The sequence below is a fragment of the Podarcis gaigeae genome, assembly GCF_964106915.1.
Source record: "Podarcis gaigeae genome assembly, chromosome: 9".
Classification (NCBI taxonomy): domain Eukaryota; kingdom Metazoa; phylum Chordata; class Lepidosauria; order Squamata; family Lacertidae; genus Podarcis; species Podarcis gaigeae.
The window spans coordinates 61876765-61900382 of record NC_139685.1 but is presented as its reverse complement, the minus strand read 5'-3'; the positions used below and the strand labels follow the sequence as shown (position 1 = coordinate 61900382).

Sequence of the window (23618 nt, the reverse complement as noted above, 5' to 3'; positions counted from 1 at the left end):
ACTCACTCTTGAGCACCGAAACTTGGTTCATTTCACTGTAGAAGAAGAATTTAGAGCTTTCATTTGGGAAGCTGTTGTTTGCTAGCCTGTTCTGATCTGCTGCAGCCGAGAAACCATGCAGAAGGCAAGAATGTGGCAGTATTTCTGCTGCAACTACTTCAGAGAATCAGCAACCGACTTCCAGGGTTGCTCCATGATTGAAGATGCCAGGATGGATATTTTAAGCTTCACTGACGAAACGGTTCCTTTGATGATTTTTCTGGTGGTTGTTCCTCCTTTTACATCTTTATGCTCTGTCTTTTTAACACTGGTTTTATTAGCTGAGCAATGTGGCCATTTTATGGAGTGCTATAGCTTACAGTTTTCAAAAGCAATGTCAGAAAACCTTAACATAGGAAAGGAAAGACTAAAACCTAGCTAATGGTGAGTACTTGGTACGGTTTCCCAGTCATTGGACTATTTATTTTTCAAATGTTTGCTATAATTGTGTGCTTCGAGCTATGTATGTTCCAGGAAAGTGAATAGCCTCTAGCCAGAGCAGTCTGATTTTGTGTTTGAAAATGTTAATAATTCAGAAGAAAAGTTGTGGAATTACAGTATTTTTAACTTTGTAATTTCTGTTTGATGTGGTTTTAGAGAAATAGTAGTAAATGGGCCCTTTTGACAGTTAGGTGTTGTACCGACTGTATTTTTTAAAGTAGTATTCTCAGGTGAGGGGGGGGGGAGTTGATGGGAATTGCATTTTTATGAATATGTTCAGTTTTGTTTTGTTTTGATTTTAAAAGACCCCTATTATATATGCTGCGTGCTAGTGCTATATATGCTAGTGGTCTTTTAAAATAATGGTGCATTTCATCATTAGTTCCTAGGATGACTTGGTCAAGTTTTCAAACTTTTATATTTTAAAGAGTGTACGCAAATTCACAGAAGTGCAGCTTTACTGAAATGCTGCTCCGGAGACTGTTTTGCCTGAAGCCTTTGACTTTGAACAGAACATCTGTCTGTTCTGAAACATGTCGAACTTCGCCGAGACAGATTCTTTGCAAAAGTAATTGCTAAAGGGCTGCCATCCTCCGAAATAGTTCCATACAATTAAGCTGTGTGGGCCTGTTTGTATTAAACAATCCCTTTCATAAGAGCTCTTTGTCAGCACCCGGAGAGCTGCATAGTTGCTGTAACTACATGCCCAGAGTTTTAATAAAAGGCAGCAAATTGGAGATCTTGAAAGTTTGGAGGAGTAGCTTTTAAGTGTGCTTAAGGCCGACTCTGCAGAGCAGGCCAAACGTTTTTGCTACTAAGTAGTAATGCTATCTTGAAACGTGTTTAATTCTAGCTTTATTTTGCTGAACGCAAAAGGTAACCAAACAGTTTTAGTCTACACCCAAAAGGCACATGTTAGAAGTATTTAATTTTATTTTAGTGTTTCCATATTTAGTCCATGTTTTTAAAATTTGCATGCTTCCTTCATAGTCTGAAATACCTTAATTCATGGAAACTGTAAATTTAGATTAGGCTTCTTTAATCTGTGTGTAAAATCATGAATTTAATTAGTGGGAAATGAGCCTAATTAGTGGCAAAGTCATTATTTACTGTATTTTTCCGTGTATAAGACTAGGTTTTTGGTTTTTTTAACCGAAAAATTAGGTTTAAAATTGGGGCTCATCTTATCCACGGGTAGTGCTGAGGGGTATTTTCCTAATTTAGAGTCCCCAAAAATAGGGAATGTCTTATACATGGGGGTGTTTTATACATGGAAAAATATGGTAAATATGTTGGGTTATATCCAAATTTCCTTTCCTCCAACAGAAGGGGTTCTCTCCTGAGGAAGAACACCTTTGTGTGCAGGTCATTTTGCCTGCTTATACTCTTATATAAAGAAGACGTGTCTAAAATTTGTGAAAGGGTATTAGTGCTTATTACAGTGTAGTGGGGACCTCATCTGAACTATTTATAATTATGTGTAGCTTATTTTACTCTTCTGGGGGAGGGGGGGAGAAAGCATGAAGTCTGTGAAACTAGTGTGTATATTGTTACTCTCCCCCCCCAAAAAAAAACCTAATGGAAAATGTGAAACTTTTTCTGTTAGACAATATGCATGCAAGATCCAGTTCTCCGCAACAGTCCGGCAATCACAGGTTAAAATGAAATGTGTATACAGAGACCTTAGTTCTGCAGATCTCACTGGAAAGAATAGAATTTGGCTAAATTGAGGTCTTGATTCAAAGACTTCAGAGACATACACAAGTCTTGGGAAGTATTGAGCTCAAGCTACCTATAGGATGGGGTGCTGCAGCTTGGCAGTAGATGCATTGCATGCAGAAGGTCCCCAAGCTGAATTATCTTACATCTTCAGTTGAATAATAATAATAAGAGAGAAACCTTGGAAGAACCAGTGGCATTCAGAAAGGGCAACAGATCTGTGCAGGGGGTAGGTGGGTGGAGGCAGCCAGGTACATTTGCCCCAGAACTCAGAGGGCTAAGCTGGCAAGGGGGACCGCCAGGGACTGGCTGCCTTTTTTGTTTTGTTTATAATATTACTCTAATTAAGACTGCTGCCCTGGGCCTCCGACAACCTCTGCACTTAACTATAGCCATATGAAACTGACCTAAACCAAGTCGGATCATCTTGTCCAGTACTGCCCCAGAGGCCCCTGCTGAGGTTTTCTAGGTCTTTTGGTAGTGAGACTTTAAAATGCTGAATTGTATCCAGATTGCAGTTGTACTTATCAAATAGACAAACCTGAGCAGCTTTTGCATAAACTGCTTATCATATTGTTCATGAGGCTCAAGTTGGAAAACAGCTGAAGGTTCTTCTTGTTGTAACTTGGAAACAGATGTTAACAATCTGACATGAAACAAAATGGGTGGTTTTTATAGCAGATGGTTTCACTTGAGGTGCATTATTTAAAGATTATAAGTTTTATCTTTATGCCAACCTGAGCTTTAGGCATCTAGAATAATTAATAGAATTTTTAATCTCCTGTTTAAAATAACTTTGTGGGTTTTTTTTTAAACAAACAAACAAACACGCTTTTCTACTCCTGGTGGTTCAGTGTTGTTTAAATTTCAAAGTATTCTGTTGATGTTTAAACTTACTTTCAAAAAGACTTCACCACAACAGCCAAATCAAGCTACCGTGAATGTACAGAAATGCACTTTTCAAACGAGGTGTTCCTTTCTAAAGGAAATTAGTGGCAAATAGATTAGTCAGAAATTTAAGACTTCTGCACTGTTTGCTTACTTGCTTGTTTGCTTGGAGTTCTTGATAGGTATCACTCTTTTAATATTCTTCTCCCATCTGGCTCAATCTATCTCATTTTATTTATTTTTATAAGAAAACTTTTAGCCACCCTTCATCATGCATGCTAGGGTGGGTTACAGTACAGTAAAACAACTGTATAAGTAAAGCAAATTCAACACAGCTTCCAAAGACACCAAAATAACTGGGTTTTATATAATAAAGCCATCCTCCTAGTACAGGGGTTTCTCCCCACATGTCCCCATACCTCCCCTTGCAAATCTACCGTACTTGTGGTGGTTGAAGAAAACCACAGAACAAAAGTGAGGGAGAGAGAAGTAGTACAAATGAGGCAACTTCTTTTGATACAACCCAACGAATCAGAATTTTGATGCCTTACTTGCAGCTGTAACACCCCCCCCCCCAAAAAAAAGTGCCTGGGCAAACCAATGTGCCAAAAGAACAGAAGTGTCAGTGCCATTATGCATCTGCAGGAGGATATTCCACTGTCAGGGTGCCAACATAGAAAATGTATTTGTCCTAATGGTGGAGCATTGAGAAGGGCCTCCCATGATATGATACGATACAATAATCTTTATTGTCATTGTCCCATACAGAACAACGAAATTGAAAAAATCTACTTCAGACATTCAAAAACCAACAAGCCTGCTATCCCAGCCTGGTTAACCCCCTAGAATCTCTGATACCCCATAATTAAATACAGCATTTTGTGTTGGCTATAAATAATTCGTCCTAACAAACCCTGACTCCTCTCCATGGAGCACTCAGTCACAGTGTCTGCATGTGCCACCATCTTGCATACTTCTTGCATCTTGCATGAAGAGTACCTGTAGGCCAGGCTTCCTCAGACTTGGTCCTCCAGATGTTTTTGAGACTACAGTTCCCATCATCCCTTGCCACTGGTCCTTCTAGCTGGGGGTGATGGGAGTTGTAGGCCAAAAACATCTGGAAGGCCGAGTTTGAGGAAGCCTGCTGTAGGCTAATGCAGAGAGAGTTGGTCATTTAAGGATTTGTGTGTTCTACCACCTCATTCTGCCACAAGTGTAGACTATGCCATGCTTTTTTAGTACAAAGGAAACAGAGGAGTTCCTTTTTAGCTCATGTTGATTTTTCAGAATGCTTTGAATGGGTTTATAAGCAAGCCATGGTTGTGAAGCAATCCTCGCAAAGCAAAATAAAACAAAAATACCTTTTCATTTTACACATTATGCATGAGATTAAGATGCTGTATTGTACTCATTTGCAATAGTGAGCCCGACAAAAGGCTATTATAGCTTTGGGATTAGGAAAATATTAGCTTGTTTTTCATTCTGTTCCTCATATCCTTAAATTACTTCCCTGTTTAAACAAGTATGGAGGGTGGTTCTCTGCTGCTAGAGGCAGTCTTAGAACTGTAGCCAGATCTGTGACAAGTATTGTCCATGTTGATTATCTTGACACTGAAAGGGCCTCCCTCATGCAAGGGAGATGCAGGAACATGAAGGCCATAACTACTCATGTCTGTCTTATGCCACAACAACCCACATTGCAAACTGGTGGCACAGCCTTCAGCAGATCAGAGAGGCCATCTACAAATACTTGGAAGGCTTGAGTCAAAGACTAAACTTCTTGGATGCAGCATTGAATAGCGTTAACTTTTTGTTGCTTCTGCATCACACTGTTGACTCATATCAAGTTTGTGGTCTACTAAGACCTTTCGTTCCTTTTCACATGTTGTTGTTGTTGTTTAGTGTTTAGTCGTGTCCGACTCTTCGTGACCCCATGAACCAGAGCACGCCAGGCACTCCTGTCTTCCACTACCTCCCGCAGTTTGGTCAGACATGTGTTTTCACATGTATTACTGGCAAACCCAGTTCCCCATATTTTATTTGTTCAGCTGGTTCTTCTTGCCTAAGTGTAGAACCATACATTTTTCCCTATTGAAATTCATTCTGATAATTTGGGCCCAGTCCTCCAATCTGTTAAAGTAATCTTGAATCCTTATTCTGTCTTCTGTGGCTTTAGCTACCCCTCCCAGATTGGTATCGGCTACAAATTAAATGAGCATCCCCTCAGTTCCTTCAGCCAAATCATTTATATGGACGTTGAAGAACAACAGAACCCTGCAGTACTCCACTTGTCACTTTTTTCCAGGATCATGAGGAACCACAAGTGAACTCTTTGGGTTTAGTCAGTCAACTAGCTACAAATCCACCTAACAGTTACCTCACCCAGCCCACATTTTACCAGCTTCTCCACAAAAGCAGGATTTTGTCAAAAGCCTCACTGAAATCAAGATACACTAGAAAGAACAGAAGCTGATTTGTTTAAAGTATCTAATGCTATATTTCAAAAATATATGAGTAGGTGCAAAAATTATACCCCGCTATACTTTCAGTAGCACATTAATTCTGTTTCTTGTAATTGAGAGAGATTGTTTTGAAGGTTTTTTTGTGTGGAAAAAGCATACACACTTTTTTAAAAAGTATAGTACAGCAATTTCAATGTAGTCCAGCTTATCTTTAGCTCTGTGTTGCCCTCTGCTGTTGAAACATGGATTTTCAGTTTTCTTACAATGTTCTAAACGTGATCACTAAAAATGATATTGGTGTCGAAAAACTCCGAAACAATGGATGCACCTGCAAGAGAAAGAGGGGGAGGAGGCAACTTTTTCTCTTGCAGCCCCTCAATAGCTACACTGTCCTGGAACAGATTTTTAAGGAGCTGCAGAAATAGAGAAAGAGAAGGACTCTTAGTGCTTCCTCTGACAGAAGTGGCCTGTGTGTGGAACTGGATCAATGCAACCCCATATTTTTGTGCTTCTTGATGTGAGATAGCTCACCCTAAAAATGCATGAACAAATTTCTGATTATATACACAATGAATGGGATTCAACTAAGTTTTACTTGGATTGTACCCATTGAAATTAAGTTACGAGGTCCCCTAATTTAAGTGGTTCTACTCTGAGTAAAACTTAGTTGAATACCACCCATTCATATTTTGTGTGGGCAAGAAAATGGAGATAACATGCTATTCCAGTTTTGGTTTTTTAATGAAGGCAAAGGCAATCTGACAATCACCCAAACACCACCCTTCTAACCTCAACATTGCCTGTTTTTCCTTTGTCTCAATCTCAAGCATTTTTAAGCTGGCAGCTGAGTTTTCCATCTTCACATTGCCTTTTCCTACTGAGAAGGAACTCTTTCAATGTAGGAGGGTTGCTGGGAAAAAATATCAAAGTAATAAAAATGTGTTCACTGATAAGTAAATCTTCATAAGCTTTAGATGTATGCCTACCATTGCAATTTTAATTAATGAATATCATGGTATTTTGGAAGAATAATTGAGTAATTTGGGGCACCAAACTACATTTGAGTTTCTTCAGGCTCAGTTTGATTTTGCTGTCTTTATGTTGAAGTAATGCCTTGCTCTCTGCACTCCCCCCCCCCCCAATGATCTCTCATAGTTCACAAAAATGTGCAAGACCAATGGGTTGTCAGAAGATATTATATGGAACTGCAAAATATTACTAAGAGAGAGAGCCGTCGTGTTACAGCTAATGAACAAATGTGAAGAGATCTCAAATAAACTGACCAAACAAGTGACGAGGATCACTGGAGATAGTGGTAGCGGATGGAACATTGATCAGCCTTCCATTCTGAATTCAAGGTTGGTAGGATTGCTCTTAAGTGAATGTTACATAAGTACCATAAAAGAAAGGTGTATGTAATAGTTGCTAGAAGTTTGGGTTCCAAATCCTCGAAGTCTAGATGAAGAGACTGGTTTTGAAAAATGGCCAGCATCATGTTGCCCTATCCATATGAAGCAAAACCACTACTCTCATTCTCTCTCCGTGTGAAAATTGCATGTTTTAGAATAGCTAGTCTAGAGGTCCCCAACCTTTTGGCAAGTATCTTTGGTAATCAAAACTGTCATGAGCACCACTAAATAGCTATTTCACAGAAGAAGAAAACTAGTGATGCTTAGAACCCCCTCCCTAATGGGCAGAGCACACATTCACATCCCAAATGAAAGACAGACCAAAAAAAAAAAAAAAGCCACCCAAATAACATAAAAGCTCCAAATACCTTATTTTAAAAAGTACTGTACTACATTTCTGGTAAACATCAGGTCATTAGGTTTGAGTTTCCATGAGTGTTAATGGTGCATTTTCTTCTTTATTATCAGCATGGAGCTTAAGCCTTATCAGAAGATTGGTTTAAATTGGCTAGCACTTTTGCACAAGCATTCGCTAAATGGCATATTAGCTGACGAAATGGTAAGTTGACATTATTATCACTTCAACTAGTCACTAAATTTATAACTGCATGGCCAGTGTTAGCAAATTATCTGAGGCTGGCCTTAGCTAACTAGGAAGACTGATCTAATAGAATAGGAAATGGTAAGTGTTTAGTAGGAGAAACTAGCTTGTGGCCTGCTACACAGTTTTCCAATAGTTTTAATAGCTGAGCCGTTACAAATGAATCAGGATGTGTTGACAGTAGCAATCATACATGCACATGGTTGGGCATTGGAGAGAAAGATCTTCATGCTGTTCTAGAAGGAAAACAAGGAAAGAAATTCTTTGCTGCCCCAAAATGATTTTTAAGTTTTCATTGTCTCTTGGGCAGAGGGATGTTCAGTGGGTGGTAATATTGTTATGTGCTACTAGCAAGAAGGGAGTGAGCAAGAACGTTTCTGAGACTTGCCAGGGGTTACAGACTATGTCCATTCCCCTCCCTCCTTGAGTCCTTGTGACAGGTGGAGCCTTCCGCCAATGATCAACTACTTGAGCTTGAAGTCATGGGTGCTTTAGCTGAGATTCCTGCATTGTAGGAGGTTGGACTAGATGACCCTTGTGGTCCCTTGCAACTCTACAGTTCTGTGATTCTATGAAGTATAGTCCCAGGTCTGAGCCAGAGAACCTTGAGTGGCAGAGATAGACATTGGGGGAGCGGCTCAAATGGTACCTTGTGCTTCACCAGGAGGAACAGGGGTCTCCATAGGACTCTTCAAGTTAGATCCCAGGAGAATACTGGGCAACCTTTGCCTCATTGGCTAGTGATATTCCATTCCTAAGAGAAAGGCCTGTGAAGGGACAAGGTTGGTTGTTGGGGGTTGGAATAGATGAACCTCGTGGGCTCTTCCAGCTCTACAATTCTACTATTCTAAGGTCAAGGGGCGTATTCTAATTCAATCAATCAAACCTTTATTGCATTAGGTGTATGCTAATTGTACCTGCTTCTGTACTCAAACCACTTGCTGGCTCCTATGTGATGGATAATGTGGAGACCAGAGGTTCTGACCTGCCTCTGTCAGCCAAACCTGGTTACGCGGTTCTTAAAGAGCAGGGTTTAACAACATAATATTTTTCAATACAAACCTCCATGTTCCAGTTTTAAAACCCAAAACTAGCTTGAGAAATATTATGGGCTAACATTTCATTGTTTAACTTTATCAGTACTGTAAAGGCAATAGTATTTTATTTTAAATTATCTCAACTTTTACACAGGGTTTAGGAAAAACCATTCAAGCAATTGCATTTCTGGCATATCTTTACGAAGTGGGTGATGTAGGTCCACATTTGATTGTAGTGCCTGCGTCAACAATAGGTAAGTAAGGAATTTATTTTCTTATTTTTTAAGGCTCCAATTATAAACAGGCTTTGTGGGATTAAAAATCAATAGCAGCTTACTTCAAGTAAACATGTATACTATATATTGCATTACTATATCTATGTGCATACTGTATATTACTTTTTCTTCAAGGAAGCTCAGGGCAGCACACAATAGTGCTTCCCCAACTAAACTCTCAATTACATACAGTGGTGCCTCGCAAGACGAAATTAATTCGTTCCGCAAGTCTTTTCGTCTTGCGAGTTTTTCGTCTTGCGAAGCACGGTTTCCCATAGGAATGTATTGAAAATCAATCAATGTGTTCCTATGGAAACCGCCTTCAGACCAGGTCCGGGGACAGTCTGTCCCCCAACCTCTTCTGAAGGCTGGGGGGGGGGACAAGGGCTTTTCTTCTGGCGGGCGGCAGCGAAGCCTCCGCTGTCCCAGGGCGATTTTAAAATGCTGGCGGGCGGCAGCAAAGCCTTCGCTGCCGTCCCCCAGCATTTTAAAAGCCCCCGGGACAGCGGAGACTTCTCTGCCGTTTCTCTGCTATCCCGACGGCTTTTGAAGGCAGGCGGGGGGAAGCAAAGACTTTCGCCCACCACCGGCCTTCAGAAGAGGTCCAGGACCTCTTCTGAAGGCCGGCGGTGGGCGAAAGTTTTTGCTCCCGACGGCCAGCATTTTAAAAGCGGTCCGGGATAGCGGGAAAGCGCAGCGCAATTCCCTGCTATCCCGGACCGCTTTTAAAATGCTGGCAGTGGGGAGCAAAGCCTTTCGGCCCCCGTCGGCCTTCCTGGACCTCTTCTGAAGGCCGGAGGGGAGCGAAAGGCTTTGCTCCCCACCGCCAGCATTTAAAAGAGGTCCCCGGAGATTTCCCTATGGGCTTTCTTCTTGTGAAGCAAGCCCATAGGGAAATTCGTCTTGCGGAACGACTCAAAAACAAAAAACTCTTTCGTCTTGCGAGTTTTTCGTTTTGCGAGGCGTTCGTCTTGCGGGGCACCACTGTACGTTGGGATGAGAGATAACGACACTGGATGAGTTTCAGAGCTTAGTGGGGTTTGAACTGAGGTTTTCTTCAACGAAGTCCACTCTTTTGGCTGTACAACAGCGATTGTAATCCACACAGTATTCTCGACTTGTAGTTTAGTAAAACAAAAGTGGGACTAACATTAATCTGTATGTACACATAGCATACTTCTGTAATTATTTAATTCATTTTTTAAAAAACAGATAACTGGATAAGAGAAGTGAACCTGTGGTGTCCTGAACTCCAAGTTTTATTTTATTACGGTAAGAAATTATATTCTTTTAGAATAAAACATTTGTAGCTAAAATTAAGACAATACGACTTTTTACATGTGGGTATCAAAACTCCCTAAACAACATTGTGAATTGCAGGGAAGTTTGAAGCTTTATAAAGCAATTCTCTAGAACTGGGGAAAAATGAAGTCTTATTTCTGTCTAGGCTCGCAAGAAGACAGGAGGCATCTCAGAATGGATATCCATAATAAAGTTGCAGATTTCAATGTCATTGTGACAACGTAAGTACAAGGACTGCGTGAAATTTAGCCACTTGCTGTTTCCTAATCAGGCACTTCTTTCAAATTATCCCTCATGCTGTTCAATTTAAATCTGCTAAGTCAGTACCAAACATACCTATGCAGAAACCAGGCTGGGGCTGTACAGATGGGAGTAAGCTGGATTCTCATTGCCTAGGATCACATGGAACATGTTTTTTTACTCCAGTGGTATCCCCACAGGCACCCCTTCCGCTTCTTCTGTACAGGCAGCTTTCCACTTGCACAGGGGTTGTGCTCCTGGCTGCCACACACATCAGCGGGACACATGTAAGTCCACCCTGTTCTGCCCCTTTGCAGCACTGAAAATGGGGTGGGAGGGTGCTGATTGGTTGCAAGTGGCTTGGTGCCTGTATAACAAAACGTTTATTGTTCGCTCCTTTGGAAAAAAGAAAAAGAAACATTACATTGGGGGAAATCGTTACAGCGAAAAGACCTCTGTTCTCATGGCACTCTGTGCTTCAACCCCTCCCCACTCACAGGGGTCCCAGAAGGGCTTATATTGCGAGTTACTTGGCTATGTACAGAGCATGCAGAGATCGTATTTCCCTCCAGGAATATGTGCTATATAAAACATATTTCTTCATACACAATAAGTCATTGCTCATAATGTTGGGTATTTTCTAGGACTGAGTAAAAAGTCATTATAGGATTTGGCATTGGGGGAAATCAGGAAGACGGTATTTTGGCAACATCAGTCTTTTTAACCACATTGTATATAGTAAGTGCATGCAGAGGTGTTGTCTGTAATAATTGAAAATTCATATAAAACAATTAATTGCTGGGTTTAGACTTCCCTCATTTGATCCTAATTTCAGAGTCGTGTGCTGACTATTGAGTGTTACTATAAAACAGTCCTGGCACTCAATACACAATTTACCACTTGGGGGGTATCCTCCTATGTGTAGGAAATGAGCTCTGTTCATGTCATGCAAATACTGTTCTACGTTTTGTGCTACAGCATTGCATGAGAAATGAAACAAAACCGAGGATATTCTTGAAAGCACAAGAAGTGCTGTAGCACTGTGCAAACTCACTTGCCCAAATATTTGCTGAATAGTACCAGCAGTTACTTTCCTTCCACTCACATTTCCTTGGATCTAACACAGGGTTAAGTTGCTGTTGCCTCTAGATTGAGTATAGGGTGGAGGGCATTACAGTGAGAAAACGCAACCCTATGTTATCACAGCAGTGTCTCCTGGCCTTTCTGAATGTCAGAATATACTGTATTTGTAGTTCAATTTTTCCCTTCTGTGTTAAATCAACTTGCATTGGGGAAGGGATGAGAACAATCATGCTAGCTCTGTTACCATCCACCCTCCATGAGTTGGAAGAATAATTTCTGAAGCAAGGCTCCTGCCCTAGTAATGAAGGCTTCTTCCATGATTTAGAAGCCTACCATATTGTGGGACACATACACAAGTAGGAAAGGTCCCCTGCTGAAGAAGTCCCCCCCACCCCGCCAAAATTCGTGGAGGGCAATGGGGGCAGATTTGACACACTAGTCTTGCTTCCCCTCTCCTCACGTGTTGGTTTTACACAGAAGTAGAACACCTGAATGAGGTGTGTGTGTGTGTGTGTGTGTGTGTGTGAGAGAGAGAGAGAGAGAGAGAGAGAGAGAGAAATAAAAAAAATATAGGGATGTATGCTCATAGTTCATTCTCTTGATAGGTATAACTGTGCAATTAGCAGTCCAGAAGACCGCAGTCTGTTTCGTCGGATGAAAATTAATTATGCAATCTTTGATGAAGGTCATATGTTAAAAAACATGGGTTCTGTTCGCTATCAACACCTGATGACAATTAATGTAAGATTTTGATGCCCTTTACCACTCTTGGTACTTTCTTGTAAATGTTACCTTAGGTTTTCAAGTTTTGTTGTGTCAGTGAAATTGTGTTAAAATGTGCATGAATTGCATCCTGTTTTTTGCTTTACAAAATTAAGCTGTAATTCTAGGCACACCTATCCTGGGTTTATAAGGGTAATGATGAACTGCAGTTAGTTTGAGAGTATTTGATTGCTCAACAGTAAAATCATTCTCCTGTTGAAATGTCATTTTGAATAGATGATCTCATTTTATATCTGCTAATGGCTTTCATTTATTTATGAAAATAGGCAAAAAACCGTTTGCTGTTAACAGGGACGCCAGTGCAAAACAACCTTTTGGAACTTATGTCGCTCTTGAATTTTGTCATGCCACGGATGTTCAGTAGTAGCACTAGTGAAATTCGGAGGATGTTCTCTTCTAAAGCAGTAAGTATACTTGAAAAACATTTTTATGACTCGGAATCATGTACATTTTTCATAATGATTACTGTCTTTATAACTTATCCTTGCAGACCACCTAAAAAGTCATTATGTAGTCTTCATGCATACCACCACATAATACCCCTGTTTTGTGCTAGTGGAGCTAAAGTAAATGCTTTAGAAATCACAACCATTCACTACAAAACATTCACATTCAGAACATTCCTTTTTATTAAATGGTAAAACTCTTTCTCAGCATAACTTGATTGCATCTACTGTATGCAATTCAGCATATGTTTTTCCTCTCCAGAAAGCAACCGAGGAACACAGTGTATATGAAAAAGAGAGAATTGCACATGCCAAGCAGATAATAAAACCATTCATCCTGAGAAGAGTAAAAGATGAGGTATGTTTGGTGGTTTGTTTTTGTTATTTTTAGCCTATACTGGTTGCTTTAGACTAACTTAAATCACAGGTTTCTTTAAACAGGAACAGCCTCCAGCTCAGTATGTGCTGGTTCTAAGTCTAAGTTCAAACGCTTGGTAGCCAAATAATTCAAAATGTTGTTTTCTCCCACCAGGTCCTCAAACAGCTGCCTCCCAAAAAAGATATTGTTGAACAGTGTGAAATGTCTGAGAAACAGGAAAAGCTATACCAAGATCTGTTCAGCTACTTAAAGAAATCAATTGACAGTCATGGTGCGTTGGTGTTTACATCTTCCTCTATTCCTTTTATCATATATGGAGCAGATATACTGAGCTATTCTATTGTTGTGGGTATATTGATAGAAAATATCCACTGGATATATACATATATATCATTTGTTTTCTAACCCTAGAAAAGAATTCAGAAATGGGCAATGTCATGATGCAGCTAAGAAAAATGGCCAATCATCCTCTTCTTCACCGTCAGTATTATACAGCAGAGAAACTTAAAGTGATGTCAAAACTTATGCTCAAGGTAAGGTGTTAGATTTGAATAATCCACTAGGCTCTTGATGCATTTTAATTTAGTTATTAACAAATATTATTGTTCAACTATGTGTCCTGCATTTACTAAATTATATCATTTAATGTCTCAAACTATCAATAGAGAATAGAGAAAGCTTCCTTAGGAAAACATTGCTGGAATTCTAAGTGTGTCACAGATTGAGGGATGAAACAAGACAAAGGGTCCAGTTTTCTGTGATCTGCCCACACTAGAGGAAACAGATGGGAAACTTTAAAAATAATTTATCTCTGTAAATGAAATTGAATATGTACCAAAAACATGAAAAGCACAAGTAATAGTTAGATGTCATTCAGCAAAATGCAACCAAATAAAAACCAGTAAGGCCAACCCTTTCTCTCCCCCTCCCCCAAGTTACAAGACTAAATAATTTTGTAGCACCTTAAAAACTGACAAATTTATTGAGCATAAACTTTGATGGACAATAGCCTTCTTCCCCAGATACAAGAAGTTCTAAACTATGTGTGTGTGTGTGTGTGTGTGTGTGTGTGTGTGTGTGTAACTAAGGAAGTAAGTATAACATTAAACAATAACACTTTGTATGTGTTCATTTTCTCTCCCTTTCTCTTCCCACTCACACCCCAGCAAATATCTCATAAGGACCATTCTTCACTTGAGCAGGTGGATAAGGGAGGAGTGAGGCAGTGCACTGTCCCCCTTTTTCTCCTGTGCCACCACTTCATCGTAGAATACAGTTGTTTCTGACCTTTGTTGTAAACTTACATCCTGCTGTTTGGCTTATGATTGCTCTTGGGAAGCATGGTTTTCAAGGCATGTGTGGTATACATAGCTAACAAGGCAGGACTTGGCCTTGCCATTTCTTGGTTGCATCACATTTGTACAGAAGTTGACATGCCAATCCAATCCCTAACCTGCCAGGTCTGAGAAATAATTCTTCAAGAGCTAATTGTACTCATATGAACCACACTCCAGGTAGTTTTATAACTCTGTATGCAAATGTCACAATCTTTTCTCCAGCTCTAGGATTAGTCCCAATTTTCTACTGAAAAGACAATCATAAACATTTTTACCTTCTGTATAGGCACGGCACACATGTTTCCCCCCCCCCAAAAAAAACCCCTATATTATCTGAGAGATGAGTGGGATAGGGAGGTGATTGTTGCCTATTGTCAGGCATATTCTTTTTGTTTCTAACATGTTATGATTATTGAATGTATCTAAAATTTTCTAACAGCAAATTTTAGAAGGGTCTGGAAACTTCTGTTTCAGTGTATCTGAAGAAGTGTGCATGCACACGAAAGCTCATACCAAGAACTGACTTAGTTGGTCTTTAAGGTGCTACTGGAAGGAATTTTTTTTGTTTTGACTATGGCAGACCAACACGGCTACCTATCTGTTTCTAACAGCAGTTACACTCAAAAATCCATTAGTAAACTTAGAAAAGAAAACCTGATGAAATATTGGTAATTCCTAAATAGCTTGCTTCATTTTGATTTATGATTATTTGTTTTAGGAGCCTACACACTGTGAAGCAAACCCTGACCTTATATTTGAAGATATGTCTGTGATGACAGATTATGAATTGCATTTGCTTTGTAAACAATATGCAAATATTAATGACTTCAAGCTTGAAATGGATCTAATTTTGGATTCGGGAAAATTTAAAACACTAGAGCGCATTTTATCTGAATTCAAAGAAAAGGTTTGTTCTAAAATTATATTTTGGACATCCTAGAACATAAACACATCTTACTCATAAACGTGCTGATATCAGTTCTGCTGTGTTTTAATGTCACTAAATCCTGTAGAAAGCTGTTTGAGTGTTAGGCTTGGATGTTGGAAGACTTACCTCAAATTCCTGGCAATATGAGGATGGATGGGAGCCAGAAATAACCCTAGTCAGAGTTCAGAAGTCAGCAGATTCCTTCCCCTCCATCTCCCCACCAACACCTTGGCTTGTAATTAACCCTGGTTAAAGTTCTTGCCTGCTCCCCAATTTAACCCTTGCTTGTATCTGCATAGGGTGGCCTTCTCCAACCTGGTGCCCACTAGATGTCATGGAACTTTTAACTTGCATTATCCCTGACAATTGACCATGCTGACTGGGGCTGTTGGGGGTTGTAGGCCAAAACATCTGGAGGACCCCAGGTGGGGGAAGCCAGCAGGGAGTCAGGTTTTCATCCTTCATCCTAAATTGGCACTCCATTGCCTTGAAGAGTAGGAAGCATACCTATGTAACAAAAATGGACTCAGATATTGTTCAAATATTTGTTGAATTTGTTGGCTGTTGAGTACTCAGTCAAACAAGAAACATAAAGGCTTGTTTTTAAAACACCTGAACCTTCCCGTCTTGACATCTAAAATACATATTGAACTGCTGAAACTTGGTACTTCAGATCACAACGCATTGTTGTGCTATGTAAGCCAGGGTAAAGTAATTGAATCCTGGGGCATTTTCTCTCTATTCCCGTGTTTCATTGCGAATATACTGGTTGCTCCAAGTACAGTCTTGCCTATGGCCTCAAATCATTACTCAGCACTTGTAAGTTTGCAGCCCGTAAAAAGGCCAGCATCCTGTTTATCTCCTGATTGTTCCGTAGTGTTGAAGAGAATTTGAATCTTACACAAGGTGGCTTTTGTTCAAGTGCCTGAACTCTGAGGATATGTAGAAAACAATATTTCAGGTGCATACATGGTTTTTTTTTTTTAAAAAAATACTGCTCTTCCTTCCTTTAGGGTGACAGAGTTGTCCTCTTCAGCCAATTTACTATGATGCTAGACATCCTAGAGGTTCTTCTGAAACATAAGCAGCACCGATACCTGAGGCTGGATGGAAAGACACAAATTTCAGACAGGTAGGTGAAACTTCCATAAGAACACAAGGAAGCATTATCGGGTCCAACTAATAGTCATTTCTGCCTCTATTCGAGCTTGACTCTGGGAAGTACTGGGGATTAGAGATCTATAAAACACCTCAAGTTAATGAAAAACTCTTGAAGCAAGATGGTGAAAATTTCTTCCTTTTGTATAATGCATAGAATGAAAGGAACTGGAAATAATTGCTATAAAGCCTAAAACAAAGATAATAATTACACAGTGCACAGTTGATTGAGCTAACTGTAGACATGCTGTCTGGAAATCATAATATAAATGACTAATGAGCGCTGAAGCATGGAGCCTATACATGGCTGAATTCTCTGTACTCTGACTAGCAATTGACAGAGCAATGTTTATTCAGAATGAAGTCCCACTGTGTTCCAGCAGAGTTCACACTCTGGTTAGTGTACATGGAATTGCAGTCTGAATGTCTGAACTGATTCTATCCAAACGTATTGCGTGAAAGAAATATCCATAGGGTATGATCTAAAATGGTTTGCTAGCGAACATGCTTGACTTGAGCATACCTATGTGTGTCAGCTCAAATAGTTGAAGGCAAAACAACAATAGGCTTGTATACTGATGACTGCTTTGCTTTCTCTCTCTTTTTGGTAGGATACATCTGATAGATGAGTTCAATTCAGATATGGGTATATTTATCTTTTTGCTCTCCACAAAAGCCGGTGGTCTAGGGATTAATCTGACCTCAGCCAATGTGGTCATCCTCCATGACATTGACTGTAATCCTTACAATGACAAGCAGGCGGAAGACCGATGCCATAGAGTAGGACAAACTAGGTAAGTTTTAGTTTATGAGAAGAAACTTTAGTTGCAAGCAAAATAAATTATCCACGATAAACTGCATCAAGTATTCTAAATCTTTAGAAGAGATTTTTTTGTGTGTAGAGGTGTAAGCAAGCTGGTATAACTGGTATATTGTTGGATAAAACTTGAATTCATTTCCCATTAATTTTATATTGGAATATTATTTTTTCACAGAGGTGTACATGATGAGAGACTTACAGTCTTCATTAAAAATAATTAAAGTGCAAGCACTGTTGTTTTCTGTAGAACTGCTGGAAATTTAAATGGAAATAAAACACTCATGACAAAATTGGGATTTACAGAATTGTATGAACAAACATGTTCTTTTTATTTTATTTTAAGAGAAGTGAAAGTGATACGGCTCATAAGTAAAGGGACTATAGAGGAATCCATGCTGAGAATTAGTCAGCAGAAATTAAAGCTAGAACAAGACATGACAGCAGCAGATGCAGGTAAGCTCTTACAGCACCATTTTGAATATGCTAAGTAGAAGCAGCTCTGGGCCCCAAACTGTGAGAGAGATCAAAGAAATACAATATTTAGGCTCATTGTTCCAGGAGACCAATGGGGAAGAGAAATGAATAATTTATGGGCAGTTAAGTTGTGACTTTTTGGGTTAAGGTGTTAAAAAGTAATGCAAGAAAGCAGAATGTGCAGTTAAAGCAATATTTAATTTCACCAATTTGTCAACACATTGCAGCGCTAACAACTGGTGCAATGGCAGATTCATCATAGTACTTTAAATATAATGGATGTTGGAAAAGATCTCTTATATTTCTCCTGTTCAGACATACTTCTAAAACATTGTTTTGGAATAAGAATTCTAAAGGACAAGAATTTAATGGGGAAGGAATTTAATGGGAAAACAAGTAGCGTATTGCTGTTTGGACAAATTTGTGAATTCAGTTCCAACGCAACACATTCCTTGCACCTTATTTCCAGAGTAGAAATCTTGTGTTGATTAATGGATATCTGAAGCTTTTCCAAAGGCAGGAGCCTGGGTAGTGTGCTCAGTGTAGCATTTTGAATACTAGCCCACTGCTTTGATGGCTTTCTTAAGCATTATACCAATTTTTTCACATCTAGCTGGATGCTACATGCTTGCAAGACAGATATTTTACTGTTTCACTTACTATATTGGATCATAGCTTGTGCCAGCATAGTATCAGGCTCAGCACAACAGTACAAAACCTAGAGACTTGCATGGTTTGTGTCTCTGGTTTTGCAAGTACATATCCAAGCTACTCTTTACATCATTAGTCCTTAGCCATAATGTAACACCCAAATTGATTTGAGGTCACTTGGACCCCTCACCTTAAGAAGTCAGCAAGGTTGCAGAAAGGGATGGATTATTATTGGTTGCAGGTTTTTTAGCTGTGTAGAACGCTGATTATTTGGTTGCATGAAATGCTTCTTCACAAATACACCTCTGATGCATTCTTTTTATTCTGCAGGAGAAGAAGGGGCCATTCCAGCAGATATAGCAACGCTATTAAAAGCATCATTAGGTCTCTAATAATAATATAAAGAAAAGTGTTGTAGATATCTTTTTAATTTGAGGGGGGAAATTAAAATGTGGTGCTTCAAGAATTTCTTGTTATTAAAAACATTTGTATGGACATTTATAACTTTTTGTAATTTCCTTGTATTACTCATGGTATAGTTTCTTTTCCTCCCCACTCTGCTACTCCGAAGTAAAAAGTAGAGTTGCCACAAAAATGTAGTGCATAAAATGCCACATAAGCTATCTTACCAAGGCAATTTTAAAATGGGGTCCTAGTTTGAACTGAACTGCTAATGCTTAAAATTGTTCCATATTTTTGTAATTATTTCTACCTCCAAATATATATATAGAACCTGTCTATTTCACTGGATGTGTGGGGTTTTTTTTACATGTGCCTTATTTGAAATGCCCATATTGTTTGTCTCTCTGCTTGTTTTTATTTGAAGTACTGTAATGTTTTGTATCAAATTGTTCACAAAATAAAAATTGAACCTTGGCTGATGGTGTTTTGGTAAACAGTTTTTTGAAACCCAGAAGGAGTTTCATTTCATCTGGGAACATAATGTCATCATAAGTTTAAGTTCTTCAAATATACTTTTTATTAACTATGGGAGAGTTGTGCTGAGGTTTTCTGGGCAAGGAATTGGGCAAAGAATTTCAATTGCAGTTGGTTTTAGAAAGTAGTGGACAACAGATCTGTTCTCCAGAAACTTTGAAACTAGTGAATCACATTTTGTTTTGATGTCTTGTACAGATTAGTTTGTCTATAGATTATATAATAACATTTACTAACTTTTATTGTTTATACATAATTATATTGTGGATAAAAACTTCCTTGAATTTTGTTGGGAATAAACAAGATTATGATAATTGTGAAGTGCTTAAAATGTTAGGTTGCTTTACAAAATACATAAAAAGGGCAGCATATACCCAGTGGGTTTGCAAGCTAATCTAAATATATGTTGTTACCAGGCTCCTATGTTTTCATTGCATATGTCTCTTCCCAATCTCTTCCTCCTTCCACAGCCCCAATATCTCAGTCACTATTTATTTTCTTTATTTATGATATGTATTATCCCACCTTCAGAACCATATGAGACCTGCATAAGTCCACAAGGCAGCTTACACATAAAACAGTGTTAGGAATATGAACAATAACTAACTGAACTCCCCATGACACATACCCATCAACAGGAGAAAAATAAGTTGCACAATCAACTCACAAAACTTGTCAGCATGTCAAAACTTGGATAGCAAATATGCTGCCCTTCAGATGTTATTGGACTGTGGCTCCAGCCAACATGGGCAGTGATCAGAAATTATGGGAGTTGTAGTACAATAAGGCAATAGGTTTTCTGCCCTTGTTGTAATCCAACAACATATTGGAGGAGTGGGAGGAGGCAAATTCTGTATAGGAAAGCCTTTTAATTTTTATTATGTTTTTATATACGGTATGTTGGAGGCGGCCCAGAATGGCTGGGGCAACCCAGTCAGATGGGCAGGCGTACAAATAATGTAATTATTATTATTCCCAAAACTCTTGAAAACAAAATTGTGTCTCCCAACCTTTGGGCTTATGTTTGAAAAGGCCCTGATGAATTTCACCAGCCACAATGGGCAGGGTTCAAGAGGGCACAACCCCACAAGCCCCTTGTCCACAACATTGGGCCTCATAAACTAAAATTGACCCCACAGAGTTAAGGAAGACATAGCAATGGACACCTCTGCTTGAATTGGAACCATAGTGGTAGCGCATAAATTGCTCTGAAGTCAAGCAACTTCATCCTGAACTTCATCCTGAAAATGATGAAGCAAATTATCTCAGCAGGCTTCTGTTGGATCCAGAGGCACATCTCCACCAACAGGTGAGACCAGATTCCAGTTGACCTGCAAAAGCGTTGCTGGACTGTTACTTGAGGACCCATTAGAGGCCATGAAAAAAAGAATTATTCACTGCCCTTATTGATGCTGTAAACAGTGCTTGTTGGGCCTTGGAAGCAAGTTCTACCCCACCAGTGCTCTAGCTGTCATCCATCTTGTTTCATCACACAGAATTCACTAGAATACCAGAGGGCATTGCGGACTCTACAGCACTGGAGAAGGTCACTCAAGAGCGATCGTGTCAATAGTCCTTCAGAACTCACCATTCCACAGTGAGATGAGAGCCTCAACTGGATCACCTCCTCTTTCTACTGGAAAATCTCCCAGAGCATTCAGTGATCCATCATCTTCTGTATGTCTCTGAGCACAGGCCATCTTAATTGGTCCTCCACTCTTGCAGAAGGAACAGTTTATGAAGAGGGAACCATCTGCAAAAGGCATCCACGTGAAGTCCCCCAGGACGCTTCCGGCTGTGTGCTAAACAAACCTTGTTTCTCTCGCTGGTTACACCATAACTCCTAATGTCATGGTGGAATGCATGCAGAAGGCTCCGGGTTAAATTCCCAGTGTCTCCAGTTAAAAAAATTAGGCACCTGGTGTTGAGAGAGACCCTAGAGAGCCACTGCTAGAGTATACAACACTGGCTGAAATGAACATATAATACGACCTCTTGTAAGGCAGTTTTTTACATGTCAAAAACACAATATATAGATGAATGTCTGAGCTGTCAATTATTGTCTTTCAGGTCACAAACTGAGCCCAGATAATTTTTCTTTTTTCTTCCTGGAATTTGCTTGTAAATGGCTGACCAATGCTGGTCTCACTGAATGAGAGGAACCAGGTTCTAGGAAGGAAGATCCTCCTTAATACTTCAGTGCAGTGTAACCCTTGCCCTTGATTCACATGGCCATCCACGCACAGGAATATCTCCACATATTCCCCTGCCAAACAAATGACCCTGGGGCAGGGGGGAAGAGGCCTGGCTTCAAAAATTCTATAAGATGCCCATTGCAAAATGCTACAAAATGTAGCCGGCTTCATTTCTCCCAGAAGGTGGCAGCATTGGAAGTAAAGTGAAGGAAGTCAGTGGGAAGAAAGTGGAAATAATTTGCAAAAAGAAAGGGAGATGGTCAAGGGTGGTGAGAGGTGTAATCGAAAACATCTAGGAGGTACCAGTGTATGGACCATCATCATAGGAAGATGACTGAGAGCAGCCACCACTTATACCGATCTTCACCAGCCTGGTGCCTTCCAGATATATGGGGCTCTGACTGCCATGGCCATGCTGGCTGGTGCTGATTGATGCTGTAGTAGTCCAAACCATCTGGAAGACACCAGCTTGGTAATGTTGCAATTCAGTATTTATTTACTGCTTGTAACGTATGAGCTCTTGGGCTTCCTTTAGTCTCCTGACTTTGTTCCTTGGGGGGTGGGGCTGGAGGCAAAGGTGGGGCAGAGCAACACCTGCAAGTTTTGCCTTTGAACATTAGGCTAGTCTTACACACACTTCTCCTTTGTCCGTCCAGGCAAGCAAGAGGCATGGCTAGAGCTCAACGAAACATCAATTAGGCAAAAACGCTCCAGGTGGGTGCAAAGCAGACCTGCTGAGAGGTGTGGCCTGGGGAAGGGGTGTGTGGCTGAAGAAGTGTAGCCTGGAGTCTCAGGGGTCAGACAGAGAAGACTGGAGAGCCACATTTGCCGCCGCCCCAGCAGAGGTAGTCTTTCCAGAACTACTATATGTCTTACATATTCTTTTGTCTCTGATCGCCTCTCACTCCTAATGCTTCTTCCAGCCTGACCTATATTAGAACTCAATTACTAGCATATCCTCCCCCACCCCAGTCTTTACCTTCCCGCCTCCTTTCTCCCTCTTTCACATTCCTTTAGCACCGCTGTGATCTTTCCCCTTCAGTGTCCCACTTTCCCGGCTTTCCCCTCCCTTTCAGCACGCTCATCATTCTGATCCTCCTGACGTGAGTTGCTGTGCCCCCCACTCCCCTTTTGTCTGCATTAAAGCCGTTTTAATAAGGTGGGCAGAGGTTAAGCCAGCAGAGGTCACGTCCATGTTAAAGCACTCACGTGGGCCCCAAAGCCTCATTCACTAATGGTGCAATCCCAGCAGAGTAGAAAATAGAGGGGGGGAGACGACTGTAAGTGTGTGTTTTCCACCTCCCTAGTGTGCAGAAATAATGCTTCATTGCCCTCCTCTTTACCTTCCCCTGCTTGCAAAGACAGGCTCTGGCAGATTGAACGGGCAAGACCAAAAGTGGGTCCAGATGTCAAGAAGGCGGTTTCTGCATCTGCTGCAGAGAGAAGTGAGGGGCAGATGGGACTCATCAGCCTGGGAAAGTAGCCCATCTAGGGGATGGAAAACTCATCCTAACGCTCCACTGCGTTGCAGGACCGCTTCAGGAGAAGAAAAGGCAAAGGACTAAACACTACACAAATCCAGAGTGGAGTCCCTAAGATGGTTCGATGGCACCTTGTATGCCTCCTTCCGGCAACTCCAAGCTGGTGCCAACCAAATTGCTCTACTTTCCTTTAGACCACCTTGGTGAGGCTGAGAGGGGGAGTTTTGTCGTCTGGGCAGCCTAGGCCCTACACACACACTGCCCATGCTTGTCCTGGGGAGGTCACTTCACTGCTGCTAACGCAGCTGTTTGTCTTCAGCCCTGGAGGTGCATCTCCACCCCCATCTCCCTTATGAACCACCCCAGATCCTGTGATCATCATCTGTGGCCCTTCTTCGTGTGCCTCCTCCATGGGAAGTCCCAGGGGAGAGGGGAACAACACCAGAACAGGCCTTTTCTGTAGTGGCTCCCTGTTTGTGGAATGCTCTCCCTACAGAGGCTCACCTGGTGCCTTTATTACATAACTTTAGACAC

The 23618-nt window shown here is 40.5% G+C and overlaps 1 protein-coding gene across 5 annotated transcripts in view; it reads left to right on the top strand.

Annotated features, from left to right (window-relative positions):
* Nucleotides 1-19348, top strand: part of SMARCAD1 (SNF2 related chromatin remodeling ATPase with DExD box 1) — a 46096-nt gene extending 26748 nt beyond the window's left edge. For 4 of the 5 annotated variants that reach the window (XM_083756385.1, XM_083756384.1, XM_083756383.1 and 1 more), the window contains exons 10-24: nucleotides 6705-6907; nucleotides 7427-7517; nucleotides 8751-8850; nucleotides 10084-10143; nucleotides 10319-10394; nucleotides 12102-12237; nucleotides 12546-12683; nucleotides 12988-13083; nucleotides 13258-13375; nucleotides 13516-13637; nucleotides 15160-15348; nucleotides 16383-16501; nucleotides 17139-17321; nucleotides 17691-17800; nucleotides 18803-19348. In XM_083756385.1, the coding sequence (XP_083612511.1) occupies nucleotides 6705-6907; nucleotides 7427-7517; nucleotides 8751-8850; nucleotides 10084-10143; nucleotides 10319-10394; nucleotides 12102-12237; nucleotides 12546-12683; nucleotides 12988-13083; nucleotides 13258-13375; nucleotides 13516-13637; nucleotides 15160-15348; nucleotides 16383-16501; nucleotides 17139-17321; nucleotides 17691-17800; nucleotides 18803-18864 (1803 nt within the window). In that variant the 3' untranslated portion in view covers nucleotides 18865-19348. Of the gene's footprint in view, nucleotides 1-41; nucleotides 424-6704; nucleotides 6908-7426; nucleotides 7518-8750; nucleotides 8851-10083; nucleotides 10144-10318; nucleotides 10395-12101; nucleotides 12238-12545; nucleotides 12684-12987; nucleotides 13084-13257; nucleotides 13376-13515; nucleotides 13638-15159; nucleotides 15349-16382; nucleotides 16502-17138; nucleotides 17322-17690; nucleotides 17801-18802 lie in introns of those variants that run through there. The other variant, XM_083756386.1, reaches the window with a different exon arrangement.
* Nucleotides 19349-23618: the final 4270 nt, after the last annotated feature.